Genomic DNA, 16,405 nt, shown 5'->3' on the forward strand with positions numbered 1-16,405 from the left:
TAAATTGTGTCTGAACATATAATTGTATTTGGTTGAAATATTGAAGTTGTTTGAAATTGTGTTTCGAGAATTTGCAGGAGGAATTGAATATTTATGAAAAGGAGTTATGTCAAATTTTTTTGTAAAAAAATATATATATATTTCAGATCATTTGATAACACTTCTTACTTTGTTTCGATGATGAATATGGGTAAGAGGTGTTACATTTTAGTGGTATCAGAGCTATGGTTTAGCCAGTTCTCGGATTAGTATAATGTGTGTAAAAGTCTATCTATACATGCCATAAATATATTGTGATAGTGTGAGCATTTCTGAGAATTTTAAATTTTGTTTTATATAGTAAATGGATCCTAACAGAAGTGTAGCAGAAGATGTTGAGAGTAACGTGCCGGCTCCCGCGCAAGGGCCGTGTTTGAAGAAAGTAGACATGAGACGCATAGTCAGGATGTGGCTCGGGAAGCCTTCCTTCATATGATGAATAATTGGTATTCAAAATTTGTTCGTGCAAATCCGAATGTTCAACCTCCTCCACCCCCTCCTATTCCTCAACCGGTTCCCGTAGCTCCACAAAATGTTGACTTGGTAAGATCAAGTAAACCTCCTGTTGACAAAATCCGAAAGCATGAGGCTGAAGATTTTAGGGCTAATATAGATGATGATCTGGAGAAGGCGGAGTTTTGGCTCGAAAATTCCATTCGGGTATTTGATGAATTATCTTGTACTCCCGAAGAATGTTTAAAGTGTGCAATATCTTTGTTAAAAGACTCAGCGTATCGTTGGTGGAAAACATTGGTATCTGTGGTTCCGAAAGAAAGGGTTACATGGGACTTCTTCCAAGATGAATTCAGAAAAAAATACATAAGCCAACGGTTCATCGATAAAAAACGCAAGGAATTTCTCGAGTTGAAGCAGGGCCGAATGTTTGTGGCAGAGTATGAAAGAGAGTTTGTTAGATTGAGTAAATATGCCTAAGAATGTCTACCCACAGAAGCTCCTATATGTAAAAGGTTTGAAGATGGTTTGACATTAGGATATTTGTTGGAATGTTGGAACTGAAGGAATTTGTGGTATTGGTTGATCGAGCTTGTAAGGCTGAAGAATTGAATAAAGAAAAGAGAAAAGCTGCGATGGAGGCTCGAGATACAAGAAAGCGGCCCATGAGTAAACCATTTCAAACTCAGCCAAAGAAGTCTAAAGAGATGAATCCTCGAGTGACTACTTCAATTGGATATCCACGTCGAGACCGGGGAAAATTGTATTTGGGTCCCGAAGCTCAAGCTACGTTGGTATCAAGTGTAGGTAGTGTAAAGCCTAGTAAACCAGAGTGTCAGTATTGTGGTAGGCAACATCCTGGTGAATGCTGGTTAATTAGCCGAGCTTGTTTCAAGTGTGGTTCTTGAAAACATTATATTAAAGATTGCCCTGAGAAAATTGAAGAAGAAAAATTTCAGAATGTTAGATCGAGTGATACTGTCAGCAGAGGTAGACCACCGAGAAACACCAGAACTAGAGATAGTGGTAAAAGTGTAATGAAGGGTACAACTGCAAGACCAGAACCTCGAACACCTACCAAAGCTTATGCCATACATGCTCGTGAGGATGCATCTTCTCCCGATGTGATTATTGGTACATTCTCTCTCTATGATATTGATGTTGTTGCTTTGATTGACCCTGGGTCTACTCATTCATATGTATGTGTGAATTTAGTATCTAATAAAAATTTGCCTATTGAAAACACTGAATTTGTGGTAAAAGTATCAAACCCTTTAGGCAAATATGTTTTAGTCAATAAGGTTTGCAAGAATTGTCCTTTGATGATTCAAAGTCACTGTTTCCCGGCTAATTTGATGTTGTTACCATTTAATGAGTTTGATGTTATTTTGGGGATGGATTGGTTGATATTGCATGATGCCAAGGTAAATTGTAGACAGAAAATCCTTGAATTAAAGTGTGAAAAAGGTGAAATTCTTCGGGTTGAAGCAGATGAGCCGAATAAATTACCTATGGTGATCTCGTTCATGTCTATTCAGAAGTACATGAGAAAAGGATGTGAAGCTTATCTTGCTTATGTGTTGAATACTGGTATAACTGGGTCGAAGCTTGAATCAGTGCCGGTAGTCTGTGAATTTCCAGACGTATTTCCAGAGGAACTGCTTGGGTTACCTCTGATTAGAGAAGTTGAGTTTGCTATTGACTTTTTACCTGATACTGCACCGAATTCTATTGCTCCATATCGGATGGCTCCCACTGAATTGAAAGAATTAAAAGATCAGTTACAAGAATTGATGGATAAAGGATTTGTGAGACCGAGTTTTTCTCCTTGGGGTGCTCCTGTATTATTTGTGAAGGAGACAGACGACTCTATGGGACTTTGTATTGATTATCGTTAGCTTAACAAAGTGACTATAAAGAACAAGTATCCCTTGCCGAGAATTGATGATTTATTTGACCAACTAAAAGGAGCAACATTGTTTCAAAGATTGATCTGAGATCCAGTTACTATCAGTTGAGAGTTAGGGAGTCAGATGTCCCAAAGACTGCTTTCAGAACGAGGTATGGACACTACGAATTTCTGGTAATGCCTTTTGGTTTAACTAATGCTCCAGCTATTTTTATGGATTTGATGAACTGAATTTTCCGGCCGTATCTAGATAAGTTCGTGGTGGTGTTCATAGCCGATATTTTAATTTATTCTCGGGATGAATTCGAGCATGCTGAACATTTGAGAACTGTGTTGTAGATTCTGAAAGAGAAGAAATTGTATGCTAAATTTAGAAAAAGTGACTTTTGGCTTCGTGAGGTCGGATTCTTGGGACATATAGTTTCAAGTGAGGGTATTCGGGTTGATCCAAGCAAAATCTCAGCAATTGTTGATTGGGAACCACCAAAGAATGTGTCCGAAGTTAGAAGCTTTCTGGGCTTAGCCATGTATTACAGACGTTTTGTTAAGGGATTCTCGATGATTGCTTCTCTTATGACTAAGTTACTACAAAAGAATGTCAAGTTTGAATGGACCGATAAATGTCAACAAAGTTTTGAGAAACTGAAAGCATTATTTACTGAAGCGCCAGTGTTGGTACAACCTGAGTCAGGAAAGGAGTTTATAATTTACAGTAATGCATCATTGAATGGTTTGGGGTATGTGTTAATACAAGAGGGAAAAGTAATAACTTATGCTTTGAGACAACTGAAACCGCATGAGAAAAATTATCCGACGCATGATTTAGAATTGGCTGCCATTCTTTTTGCTTTAAAAATTTGGCGTCATTATTTGTATGGTGAGAAATGCCGAATCTTCACTGATCATAAAAGTTTTAAGAATTTAATGAGTCAAAAAGACCTAAACTTACGACAACAAAGGTGGCTCGAACTAATAAAAGAGTATGAGCTAGTGATTGACTATCACCCCGGGAAAGCTAATGTGGTTGCTGATGCCTTGAGCAGAAAGTCTTTATTTGCTTTGAGAGCTATGATTACGAGATTAACTTTATCTGATGATGGTTCAATTTTGGCTGAATTGAGGGATAGACCGTTATTCCTTAAGCAAATTCGGGAAGCCCAAAAGGATGACAGTGTATTACAAGCCAGGAGAGCCCAGTGTGAATCAGGTGTTGATTCAGATTTTTGAATTAGATCAGATGATTGTCTGATGTTTGGAGATAGAATATGTGTACCGAAAAATGATGACTTGATTCGGACCATTTTATGTGAGGCACACAGTGGTGATTTGTCAGTTCATCCAGGTAGTGTGAAAATGTGTAATGATTTGAAGAAATTGTATTGGTTGTCGGGCATGAAAAAGGATATCTCAGAATTTGTATCAAAGTTTTTATTTTTCCAACAAGTGAAAGTTGAGCATCAAGTACCATCGGGTTTACTTCAACCAGTAATGATTCCAAAATGGAAATAGGATAGCATCACGATGGATTTTGTGACGGGATTGCCTCTGACTCCAAGGAAGAAGGATGCTATTTGGGTAATCGTTGATAAATTGACAAAGTCGGCTCATTTTATACCGGTATGCATTGATTACTCACTTGACAAGTTGGCGGAGTTATATGTTGCTGAAATTGTGAGATTGCACGGGGTGCCTAAATCCATTATATCGGATAGAGATCCGAGGTTCACTTCGAGGTTTTGGATAAAGTTGCAAGAGGCCCTAGGTACAAAATTGAAATTTAGTACTGCATTCCATCCACAAACTAATGGGCAATCTGAAAGAGTGATTCAAGTTCTTGAAGACATGTTCCGGTGTTGTATTTTAGAATTTGAAGGCAGTTGGGAGAAATATCTACCATTAGTTGAATTCGTTTACCACAATAGCTATAAGTCGAGTATACGAATGGCACTGTACGAAGCATTATATGGACGTAAGTGTAGAACACATTTGTATTGGACTGAGCTCAGTGAAAACCAGATTCACGGAGTTGACTTGGTGAAAGAAACTGAACAAAAGGTGAAAGTAATTCGTGACTGTGGTAATTATACCATTAGTTAATTGGAGGTGTCCATTTGCTATGAAACTTTAAATTGGAGGTCCTTATGTGGTAATTATACCATTAGTTAATTGATGGACAAATATGGGTATAGAATTAGTGAAATAGATTTTTTTAAGTAAGGGCATTTTAGTCATTTGGTAATAAAAAGAAATAAAATGAAAAAAAGATGGAAAAATTGTGTCATCTTCACCATAGTTGCTGCGAATGTTAAGGGACACCATAGCTAGGGTTTCTTTGCTTTTTCAAGCTCATAGTAAGTGCATCCTAGCCCCGTTTTTAATGTTCTTCGCATTTTTGAGATCCTCGTAGCTCGGTTTAGCTATTTCTACCATTAATTCATGTTAGGGTTCATATTTGGAAAAATACCCATAGGTGAAATGTATTTATTTTGCTGTTTTATGGTAGAATATGAAGCTGGGAATTAGTTTAAACAACTTTTGCTAAGCGATTTTAAGTGAAAACGGGTAGATCGACATATAGGTAAAAATATTTAATGTTCATAAGTACATGTTAGAGTGAGAATTTGATATTTCCATAGAAGGAAAAAGTGTTTAGCATGTTGTAAAAATTAAGAATAATGAGTGAAATTTAATTTTCGAGCTTGGGAAAAAAATGTAATTATGCAAAAGTTTAGGGACAAAATCGTAATTTTGACAAAAGTTGAGTCGAAGCTTGTTTTAATAAATGTGAATGTTAAACAAGCTCAATTTGCTGTTATAGATCAAGAAAGACGAGAAGTCAACCTTAATCGGGGAAAAGAGAAGATTGGGGATTAAATTCCAAAATCTTTACATTTTGTATCGAGGTAAGTTGTATGTAATTAATACATTGTTATAATTATTTTTGTTATATTTCGTGACAATATATGCGAAAGAGTTGGATATGAAATAGTTATATTAAAGTTAGAAATTTGAAATTGATAGTTGATTTGTTTAAAATCAGCTTGGTTTATGGATATACCAACTGCAAGTAATGGTTGAAGTGATTTAAATCGAATTATTAAATTGGTTATGGAGTTGAGTGGAAAGATTGATATTATAATGTGCTATGGAGAAATTGTAAATTATTGGAAAGTAAGAATCTTTGTGGAACTGTCAGAATGGTAAAAAATTGAATAAGGTATCGATGAACACGTGTGTAGTACTGTGTGAAGGCTACTACGTGTATCGATCAATAATGGTCACATGTGTAGTACTAAGTGAAGGCTACAATATGTACCGATAAGATTTGGTCACGTGTGTAGTACTGTGTGAAGGCTACTACGTGAATCGATAAATGATGGTCACATGTGTAGTACTAAGTGAAGGCTACTATGTGTACCAAAAAGCTTTGGTCACGTGTGTAATACTATGTGAAGGCTACTACGTGAACCGTAAAACTTGATCATGTGTGTAGTACTATGTAAAGGCTACTAGTGAACCGTAAAACTTGATGACGTGTGTAGTACTATGTGAAGGCTACTACGTGTATCGAATGATAAAAGTAACATGGGTAGTACTGTGTGAAAAACCCCAAAAATTTGTTGTTATACCGACATGTTCAATGAGATATGAGTATGTGATTGGAACGTGATAAGTTGCGAAAGAGTGACTAAAGTGATGAAGTCTTGTATTGTGTTATAAAATAAATGGTTATAGTGCTATGTGAATGAGGGATGTTGGAATAGAATAGATTTGGACAGTGGCAGTGATGTTAGTTTGAAAAATCACAAAAAATTATAGAAATTGAGTTAGTGGTTGAATAAGACATGAAATTAAATTTTAATTAGTATACTTTCACATAAAATAGAAAGAATGGCCAAAGGTGTTATATATTTTGAGATATTGGAATTTTAGTGAGATAAGGTCTGAATGATTTTGAAATCCTCTATTTTGACTTTGGAAAATCACTAAAAACTGTAAAAAAGTAATTATATTTTTAAATTTACATTATTAAATTTCTTATTGAACCTATTTTCAAAATAAATAAGTGGGAACATCATTTGAACTATGTACTAAGAGATAACTGACTTTTAGTGAAGAGAGGTCAGAAGTGTCAAGCAGTGAAACAGGGGAATCTTTAGAGAATAAATTGTACTAATTGGATAAACCAAAAATTCTTTAAATTTTATGGTAAGAAGGTATATGAGTCTAGTTTCAGAGAAAATTTACGGATCTTAATTTGGAGTTCGGTAGCTCTAGATAAAAATAATTTAGTGACTATGATGCAGAGAAACAGTTTGCTGGAAATTGAACAGATAATAGATTTATGTGTGATAAAAATTATATTATATATGGTATCATGCTAGAAATTTATTTATCAATTACATACATACTTACTAAGCTATAAACTTACTCTTCTTTATTTTTCCCTTGTTTTATAGTGATATTAATCAGCTCGGGAATTGGACGGGGTCAGAACATCATCCACACTATCATCATCTTTTGGGTATTTTGCAACCAATACTTTGAAAAATGGCATGTATAGATGACTTAATGTAATATGCTATAAATTTATATATATATGTATAAAATGTTGTTTGGTTTAAATTGTTGGTGTATATTAATTGATAAATTATTTCCTTAAACTATTAACAAAGTAATTAGAATGTTGTGGATGGATAAATTGTGTCTGAACATATAATTGTATTTGGTTGAAATATTGAAGTTGTTTGAAATTGTGTTTTGAGAATTTGCAGGAGGAATTGAATGTTTATGAAAAGGAATTATGTCAAGTTTTTTGTAAAAAAATATATATATATTCCAGCTCGTTTGATAACACTTCTTACTTTGTTTCGATGAGGAATACAGGTAAGAGGTGTTACACGAATAATTCAGGAATACAATAATTCGTGAATAGCTTGCATTCATTTGAATGATTATGACCAATTCTTTTTAAATTTCTAACCAGTCTGCATAATTTATTTTGATGGATAAAACTTGTACATATGTTTATTTCCATTGCCTCTACATCTATTGTAACAACCCATTTTTCAGTGTTGTCGAAAATAGTGGTTTCAGGACCACAAACCTAACGAATGAGTCCATAAATATTATTCTTTAATATTTACGAGTCAAATATAGTATTATATTAAATTTTGATTTGTTAATTTTTTCTAATTGAACGAATAGTTAAGTACAAGTGGTTTGTCATTAAAGTCAAGTGGTTTCGGAAAATATGGTTTCGGGACCTCATTTCTTAAAATTGGTATCGTAAATATTTTATTACATATTTACGGAGTTGCTATATAGGTATATTGAAGTTTGGTCCAAAATTTATAATGTTTAGATAGTTAATTAAGTAAAAGGACTAAATCATAAAAGCTACAAAAGTTAATCGCTATGAGTTTATTAATGTTTAATGGCTATAAAACCATGATTGGAAGGCCTTATATGGTAAATTGACCCTAATTAATTACTGTGGATGTTTAATGGGTAGAAAATTATATAATTAGATGATTAAAAATGTTTTAATTAAAAGACAAAGTTATATTATTAACAAAGAATAAAAATAAAAGAAAGATAAGCATCATCTTCGTTATTTTATTTATGTATGAACCGAAACACCATAGCCAAATTAAATAGAAGCTTCGGCCAAGCTTTAGTTGGGTGCATGTAAGTATTTTTTTTCAACTCGTTTTTCATGATTTTTATGTTTTCGAGATCGTTTTAGCTTAATCTAGCTAATCCAATGTTTAATTCATAAAATTTTTAAATTTTTTTAGGATGAATTTGTGATGTTTTTGAATTTTTTTGATAGATTACTAGGTTTGATGTTTTTGAAGCTAACCTAGGGACTATTTTGTAAAGTGGTTTTGGTTAGCTTTTAGTTAAAGGATAAATTGATAAAATATTAAATTGAACATGAAATTATTCTAAAATTTGAATAATTATGGGCTGTAATAGCATAAGAGAAAATTTGGCTAGTATGAAGATTGGTGAAATTGTGATAAATTTAAAAGTTTTAGGTTTAGGGGCTAAATTGTATAAAATTTAAAATTTTAGGGTAAAATGTTGTTAAAGGGTAAAAAATTAAATTTAAGTGTTTTATGATATTGAATTGGTTAATTGAATAAAATTATTATGTTTAGATCAAGAAATAGAACAGTCGGTTGATAAACGTGGGAAAGGAAAAGTCGTCGAGTAGTCATCGTCGCGTGTTGATAGCTATCGTATTTTGGTAAGTTCATAGTGTATTAATAAAAATATTTTTGTACTTATTACTTCATTTTAAAATCTTGAAATTACGAGGTTGTAAATGTTATGCATTGATATTAATTTATTATAAACGAAAGCCAAGGTGAGTACAGACTAAGTCGTGAACTATTGAATATTGAGAAATATTAATGGTGTGATTTCTGAATGAATGTAAATTATTACCGTCTATGGAATTGCTTATGTGGAAGTGCCTCTGATTTTTTAATGTGATGAATTCATTTAAAATCATTGTTTGAACGTAGTAAACGATTAGCATACAATTGGCATACCAATAGGGTTAGAACGCGCACTTGTACGAGATTTACAGTTTGGTGTCTCTATTAGCATTTTGATGCTCTCTGGTGTGATTGAGTTACCCGAGTATCCGAGTCATGTTACTATAGTTCATCGGTCTATGAAAATTTATGACTAATGTTAAAATGATTTAATAGTTTAGATGGTTATCTTTTATAATGTTTGTATTAAAGAATGATCATGCAATAATGTTTCATTATGTTATTGATGTAATGAAATGTAGATATATTTATATGCATGATTTTGATTGAATCATTGAAGAGTATGAACTACATGATGGACTAATTCAGTACTAATTCTATGTGTTCTTGTACATGGTTGTTAGGTTTAAGTAAGTGTTTTTAGTTTTCAAATGTTTAGTTAAGGTAAGATGATTTCAATATTAGCTATGAACTTACTAAGATACCTAAGCTTACTTTGTTTGCTCTTGTTTTCTGTAGTTAACATTTTGCGAAATTGGTCAGATGGATCAACTTCAAAGCTCACACTATCATCTTCTGTTTCGGTAGTTTTTGATTTGTTATTTTGGTTTTGTGGTATAAGGTTTTGAAGTTGATGAACTTAAAGTTTTAGTTGAATTTTTAATGTAGTTAAAGTTGGTTTATAATGTTAAATTTCATGTTTCACGATAAACTTATGATGAATGTGGTGAATTTAATTTGGAACATCATTTTGATTCTATTATGGTAGATAATGATTTGTTCCATTTGATTTATAAACATGATTTTGGTATTTGGTATCATGAAAATTGTACCTTGTCATTTGATGTCTCATTTGGTGAATTGTTGTTAAAATGGTCTTTTTAGTTTTAGTAATTCATGAACTAAGAATGAACTATGTTTGCATTTGGGAGATTAGCATGAATGGATGATTTTTGGTTTACGGTATATAGGACTTGGGTGATGATTGAATGAGTTTTATTAGTTAATAATGTTTTGGCTTAAATGATTGTTGTTTATGTTTGAATTTTGGTGCCAATGAGGGCATATTGGTTAGACACATAGGTTGGTTTTGAATTGCTATATTTTGGCATGATTTGGTACAATTTGAATAAGTTTAGATGTTCGTTAATGCATGGCTTGGAATCTAAGAAATGGTGTGTGAAATGGCTTGTGCTTGAAGGTGTTTTTGGGTACACACGACTTGTGACATGGTCTGCCACACGGCCGTGTGGTCACTTTAATTTTTGGTGCAGGTTTGTCCGCACGGTCACAGTTTTTTACACAGCCTAGTGATATAACCGTGTGACCGAGTTTTACACGACCTTAGAAAGTTACACGGCCTGGCAACACGGGTGTGACCTTGAGTTACACGGGCACAGTTTGTTAAATAGTTTGGCCACAGAACCATGTCTCTTCACCACATAGGTTGAGCCCCGTCACACGGCCATGTGGCCCCTGTTTTTAGTTTTTTACCCTATTTTTATGTTTTGATTCAATTTAATCTCTGGTTGTTTCTAAATCATTTTTTATGCTTTGTAGATTCAATTTAAGTCCCGTTTTAGTTAGAATAACATGTTTATTGAATGAAATTATTGATAATTGATTTAAATGTAAATTTTTGAATTTAAATAATCTATATTTGTTCTGTTAATTATTGTAACTTCACATAACCCTAATCTGATGATGGAGACGGGTGAGGGGTATTACATCTACTGTAATTTTAACTTAGTGAACTAACTATGTTTGCATCAGGAATAAACAAGTTAGCTAGATATCACTCTTAAGTTTCATGTGAGGTAGTTCTCGTACGAGTTTGATGTTTTACTGCTATGTGACTTAATTGCCTGATTTAGTCCAAGAGTCATCTTTTCTATTACATGCTTAGAGTGTTTGCTTGAGGACAAGGAAATAGTTAAATGTGGAGGGGTTTGATCTGTCGTAATTTGATTTGGAAAATTAGGCTTTCCCGATATACTTAAGGAGCTTATTCTCAAGAAAAGTAGCGCCTTTTTCATAGTTTTTCGTAATTTTTAGATTTTAATTTAATAAGTGTAAATGCCTTGTTTTTACTCATTTTGAGACCTAATTTGGCCAATAGTGTCATTGGGGGGCCCTAACGTATGGTTGATTGATGTAGGGACGTGTTGAAGGCTAAAATTGAGTGAGAATGACACTAAAGGAGAGGGTATTGTGATATCCAAACCTTGGAATCATGATACCTCCAACAGAATCAAGATTGGAGACCAACCTTTAGTGGTATTTCGATATTCACCCTCCAAAAAGTCCCCCAAGTTCAAAATTGTCTGAGGTATTGCGATATCGTTACTGTGAGGGAACAAAAATAGATAAAAAGGGTAGTATTTGTCCACCTAAAGCAACAACCATTGCAGGCTTGTCCAAGGGTATTTTGGGCACAAGAATTGGGTCAGGATAGATGCTTTATCATCCAAAATTTGGCTAAGAGAAAAATGCTACATTACCTTTTTCTTTCTCCTTTTCTAGGGTTTCTTATTTTCATTTTCTTAGCTGTAGATTTTACATTTCCTAGCTACATTTCTTCTTATTTTAGTTGTTTCTAGTGTCAGTTAGGTTATTTATCACTGTAGCTTAGGTTTATTTGCACTTTTAGTCCTTGTACCTTGGTTGTAAGACATTTTCAGCTTTAGTTTAATGTATTTCAGTTTATTTAACTTTACATCTATTAAAGTTTGTTTCTTTTATGTTTATTGCTTTAGATTTTCTTTTTAAATGGCTTCCTTTTCATGCCTCCCTTTTCATGCCTTTTAATGGCTTCTTTTCTTTTTCTTTTTATGTTTGTTAGCTTTATTTTCATCATGAGTAACTAAATATTTAAGGGGGTTGGTTGATGGAGATGTGGTGAGCTGATTGTTGGATGATGGACCAAATCATAATAAATTACACTAATTTGAATGAACTTAAAAATATAGCATTGACGACCCTAAGGGAACATCTGTCAAGTGAGACCGAGAGGAGATCTTGTTAGGGACCAACTCATTAGTCCCAAGTTAATCGGTGAGATCGAGAGATAATCCAAATTAATTTATCTAACTTGGTAAAGTGGAGACCGATTAGTAAAATGGAGAATTGGATCCTTAATTCGAGGATTAGTGAACCACATCAATGTCAACCAACCACTGTTTGTTATGTACTTGTTAATTTCATAACTTTGCATGTTTTACAATTTAGTCCTTGCTTGCTAGATAGTAAAATAGATTAATTTCTCTTTATTTTATGATTTGCTATAATATATATTTTTGCAATTAGTTGGTTAGACTCTCTATTTTACACACACATTTAGCATTGTTCAATTTACGATTCTCTTAGGTTCAATCCTTGGAATACTCTAGTGTTCCATTGTAACACTATAAATATTACAACTAACTAGTCACACTTGCAGTAAAGTCACGATTTTTATATTGTATTTTAATTCAAGAGTGTTGATCTTCATATCTCTTTTTATTCATTTGCGAGGAGAGAGAGAGAGAGAGAGAGAGAGAGAGAGAGAGAGAGAGAGAAGCGACCAAGTTGTTGGCACCGTTGTGACGTGGTAGCCCTTTGCTAAACTTTAACATTGTTAATGTTTTTCGAGTTGTGCTTTTTTAACCCATTTTGTAGCGTAAATGTATTTTCCTAGGCCATTGGATCAACCGTGAAATGAAATAATGTGTGGCAGGAGGTAAAGTTGGCATCTATTTTCCTCACCTGATTATGGATTTATGCTGTAAGATGAAGGTGATTATAGACCTAAAGGAGCAATTATACCAACGCAACATAATTGGTGACACAATGCTTCATCAGTTCCAAGCCTTTCATTGAGAACAAATTAAAGACTGGAACTAATAAAGGAAGAATATGATGGACATTCCACCTTCTCATCCAAAGAAAGCATCCAAAAAAAATGACATCCGGGGGCTTTAAAAAGAAACTTGAGAAATTATTTAGGTTGGACGCAATGCAAATTTTTGTGGATGCATTCGTGGAGAGTTAGGGGAAAGATTCTATTCAATGGCTAACGAGGTCTGATGATGAAAATACGGAGGAAGAGGACTCTAAAAAGGAAGGGAGCAAGGAGGAAGCAGTTGACGACGACAAGGTGACAGAAGATGATGACGTGACACCGTACCATGACGACTTCGAGAATTTGTTTGCTTCCAAGAAACCATTTACGGGGGGCCTCGTCATCCATGACCCGAGCGACCAACCTACAGTGTCATACAAGAAGTCAATCATCAAGGGGAAAGATAAAAGAGTAGCCAGATCGAGCGAGGGTCCACGAGGAGATTTGCTGGAGTTACATGTTTTCTCTTTTTATTTCTTTGTGTGGCATGTAAACTCTTAAACTATACTACTTTTGGAACTTATTTTCTGTTTTTAGATTTCTTATTTTAGTTTTTTTTTTGCGTGTTTGTTCTATGTGGAGTGAATTACCCTAATAGACTACATGAACCTTAACGAGGAGGTGGACCCCCGATTGAGTCCGATGTTCCATTCTAGTGAGGTCTGGTAACCTCCTATCTTTTTTGGGTTGCACATAGTTTTATGTGTTTTAATTTTTCTTAGTTTTATGTTATTTTGTGTGTTTATTTTCAATTTTTTGCCTTTTTAAAAATAATTTCAAAAATACCAAAAATATTTTTCATTTTTCGTAAGGGGACTAAAACAGACAAAAAGGATAGTCTTTGTCCATCTGTAGCACCAATCATTGAAGGCCTATCCAAGGGTATTTTGGGCACAAGAATTGGGTCAGAATAGCTGATATATCAACCGAAATTTTAGTTGATAGAGAAAAAATGTCACATTACCTTTGTTTTGGTTTAATTTCCTTTAGGTTTTCTTTTAGCTTTTTCTTTTTCTTTTTCTAGGGTTTCTTATTTTCATTTTCTTAGCTGTAGATTTTACATTTCCCAGTAAATTTTCTTCTTGTTTTAGTTGTTCTTAGTGTTAGTTAAGTTAGTTATCATTGTTGCTTAGGTTTATTTGCACTTTTAGTCAATGTACATTGGTTGTAAGACATTTTTAGCTTTAGTTTAATGTATTTCAATTTATTTTACCCTACATCTGTTAAAGTTTGCTACTATTATGTTTATTGGTTTAGATTTTCTTGCTGAGTGCTTTCTTTTTCATGCCTTTTAAATTTTCTTACATAAAAATCCTAACTTTCAAATTTTTTCTTAAGCTTTACTTTAATGACTTCTTTACTTTTCATTTTTATGTTTGTTAGGTTTATTTTCAGCATGAGTAGCTAAATCTTTAAAGGGTTAGTTGATGGAGATGTGGTGACTTGATTTTTGGATAAAGAACCAAATTGTAATAAATTGGACTAATTTGAATGAACTTAAAAACTTAGTATTGACGACCCTAAGGGAACTTCTAGTCATGTGGGACTCAAAGGAGATCTTTTTGGGCACCAATTCATTAGTCCCAGGTTAATCGGTGAGATCGAGAGATAATCCAAATTAATTTGCTTAACTTGGTAATCTGGATACCGAGAGGTAAGATTGAGCCATTTTGAGAGTTAAAGCGATTTGGATCCCTAATTCGAGGATTAGTGAACCACGTTAATGTCAACCAATCATCATTTTTATTTAATTGTTAATTTCGTAACTTTGCATATTTTACAATTTAGTCCTTGGTAGCTATATAGTAAAGTATATTAATTTCTCTGGATTGTATGATTTGCTATAATAAAAGTTTTTGCAATTAGTTGGTTAGACTCTTTATTTTATATGCACATTGTTTGAAAATTGCTCAATTCACAGTTCTCCTAGGTTTGATCATTGGAATACTTCTGTGTTCCATTTTATTGCCTATAAACTAGTTATCATTTATAGAATAAATATAACACCAAAAAATATAAGAATTGAGAATGGCGGTGTCTGAAAATGCATGGGTCAAATTGTAATATAGTTGTACAATGAAATACCAGAAGTATTCTGAGGGTCGTACCCAAGGGACGATGAAACAAATAATGAAAATACTTTTTACAATATTAAGTCTAAGTAGTAATAGTTAGTTCCTATATTAAAATGGATCATAAAGTAGATTAAGAGATTAAAAATAAATAACTACCAATAAATAAATAAATATATAAAGATAAACAAATAAATTAAATCGATAAACCAATCAGGAAAATTAACTCGGTTTAAGGTTTGCAACTAACTTCAAATTGAGGTCTAGAGTAGATTAGTCATCGTTTCAGACTATTATTACCTCGTGACTCTAATTAACTTAGTCGATTAGCTGATACTCGCTTATCTCCGGACATCACTTTCTTAACCAGGACTCATTACGATTTACTTGGTTTGACTTCATCTTCCGATTTCGTCTACCTTATTGTAACTTATTAAGGTTGTCAAGCCTAATAGTTTAAGAATACATAGTTTATACCAACCAATTCTATCTCGAGAAATCTCAAATCCTCCATTAATCACATCCCCATCCACTTGTTAGTCTCCCCTAAGGATTTTATCCACTCATGTTATTCATAACCTCCATTTCAATTGAATAAACCATGTAAGAACCATGATTGATTCGGAGAAGAAAAGAGATTTGAATAATTCATGATTGAGTATCGAATGGGGGACGGAGTAGCAAATCTCTCAATTGAAATAACGAAATAAAACAAGTGTAAAGAATAATATAAACTGAATACTTTAATTAAGTAAACAAGTCCTTGAATCAAAACTAATTCAAGAAGAAATACAAGAATGTATCTAAAAGCCGAAAAGAAAATAATTTAAAACTAATTCTAAACTATGAGGGTTTTTGAAGGTGTCTAGGACGACTTGATTACATTCGAGAAGCCTATGCATCACTTGTTCCTTGCTTCCACATCAACTAGGCCTTTAGATCTTCATCATATACACTCAGTTAAACACATTATCTCAACCTAAGGCTCGAGTCGGTCTATTGGGTCACAACACCTACAAAATGTGTTAAAAGATACTTATTTTATTAACTTATAATCCTAAGGCCTAATTACCAAATCCAAAATATAAAATCCTAAATTTCTTAGAAACCAAGCTTTTTAAGTGTGGAATTGACTTGAATCGGCTAATACATTTAACGATAGGTCAAATAACCCCACACTTAAGTCTTTTGTTGTACTCAAGCAAACTACCCAAAAACAAAATAGAAACCCCAAAAATAAATGAAAAACAAGAAATAAACATACAAAGAATGAAAATTTACTTGATTCGGCTTAATACACGAGATTGGATCGGAGCATGGACACTAGGAAGATTTGCCTAAATATATAACTCTAGCTAGAAATTTAAATAATTCAAAGTTATTTACACCTAAATGGATTACTTCAATAAATTTCAAAGTAAACAAGTCAAAGAAAATTAAATATATTTCCCCATCAAATTTTATATAAGAATATAGTACTTATTTTTGTAGAGTAGAGTCAGTTCGAATATTTTTTCCTACTCGGTTTATTTTTACCAATGCT

The 16,405-nt window shown here is 33.2% G+C and overlaps 1 protein-coding gene across 1 annotated transcript; it reads left to right on the plus strand.

Moving 5' to 3' along the window:
* The first annotated feature begins 474 nt into the window (after nt 1-474).
* On the plus strand, nt 475-13,291 carry LOC107941216 (uncharacterized). The gene is made up of 2 exons (XM_016874772.1): nt 475-669; nt 12,941-13,291. The coding sequence occupies exons 1-2, from the start codon at nt 475-477 to the stop codon at nt 13,289-13,291; spliced, it is 546 nt and encodes a 181-aa protein (XP_016730261.1).
* Nucleotides 13,292-16,405: the final 3,114 nt, after the last annotated feature.

This window comes from Gossypium hirsutum, chromosome D12 (genome assembly GCF_007990345.1).
Source record: "Gossypium hirsutum isolate 1008001.06 chromosome D12, Gossypium_hirsutum_v2.1, whole genome shotgun sequence".
In the NCBI taxonomy this organism is placed as follows: domain Eukaryota; kingdom Viridiplantae; phylum Streptophyta; class Magnoliopsida; order Malvales; family Malvaceae; genus Gossypium; species Gossypium hirsutum.

What these genes read in the sequence shown, in the direction of transcription:
- LOC107941216 (XM_016874772.1), top strand. Translation starts at nt 475, where the DNA reads ATGAATAATTGGTATTCAAAATTTGTTCGTGCAAATCCGAATGTTCAA. An exon ending in TAGATGATGATCTGGAGAAG is followed by an intron (nt 670 to 12,940) that starts GCGGAGTTTTGG and finishes GTGGAGAGTTAG; the next exon opens with GGGAAAGATTCTATTCAATG.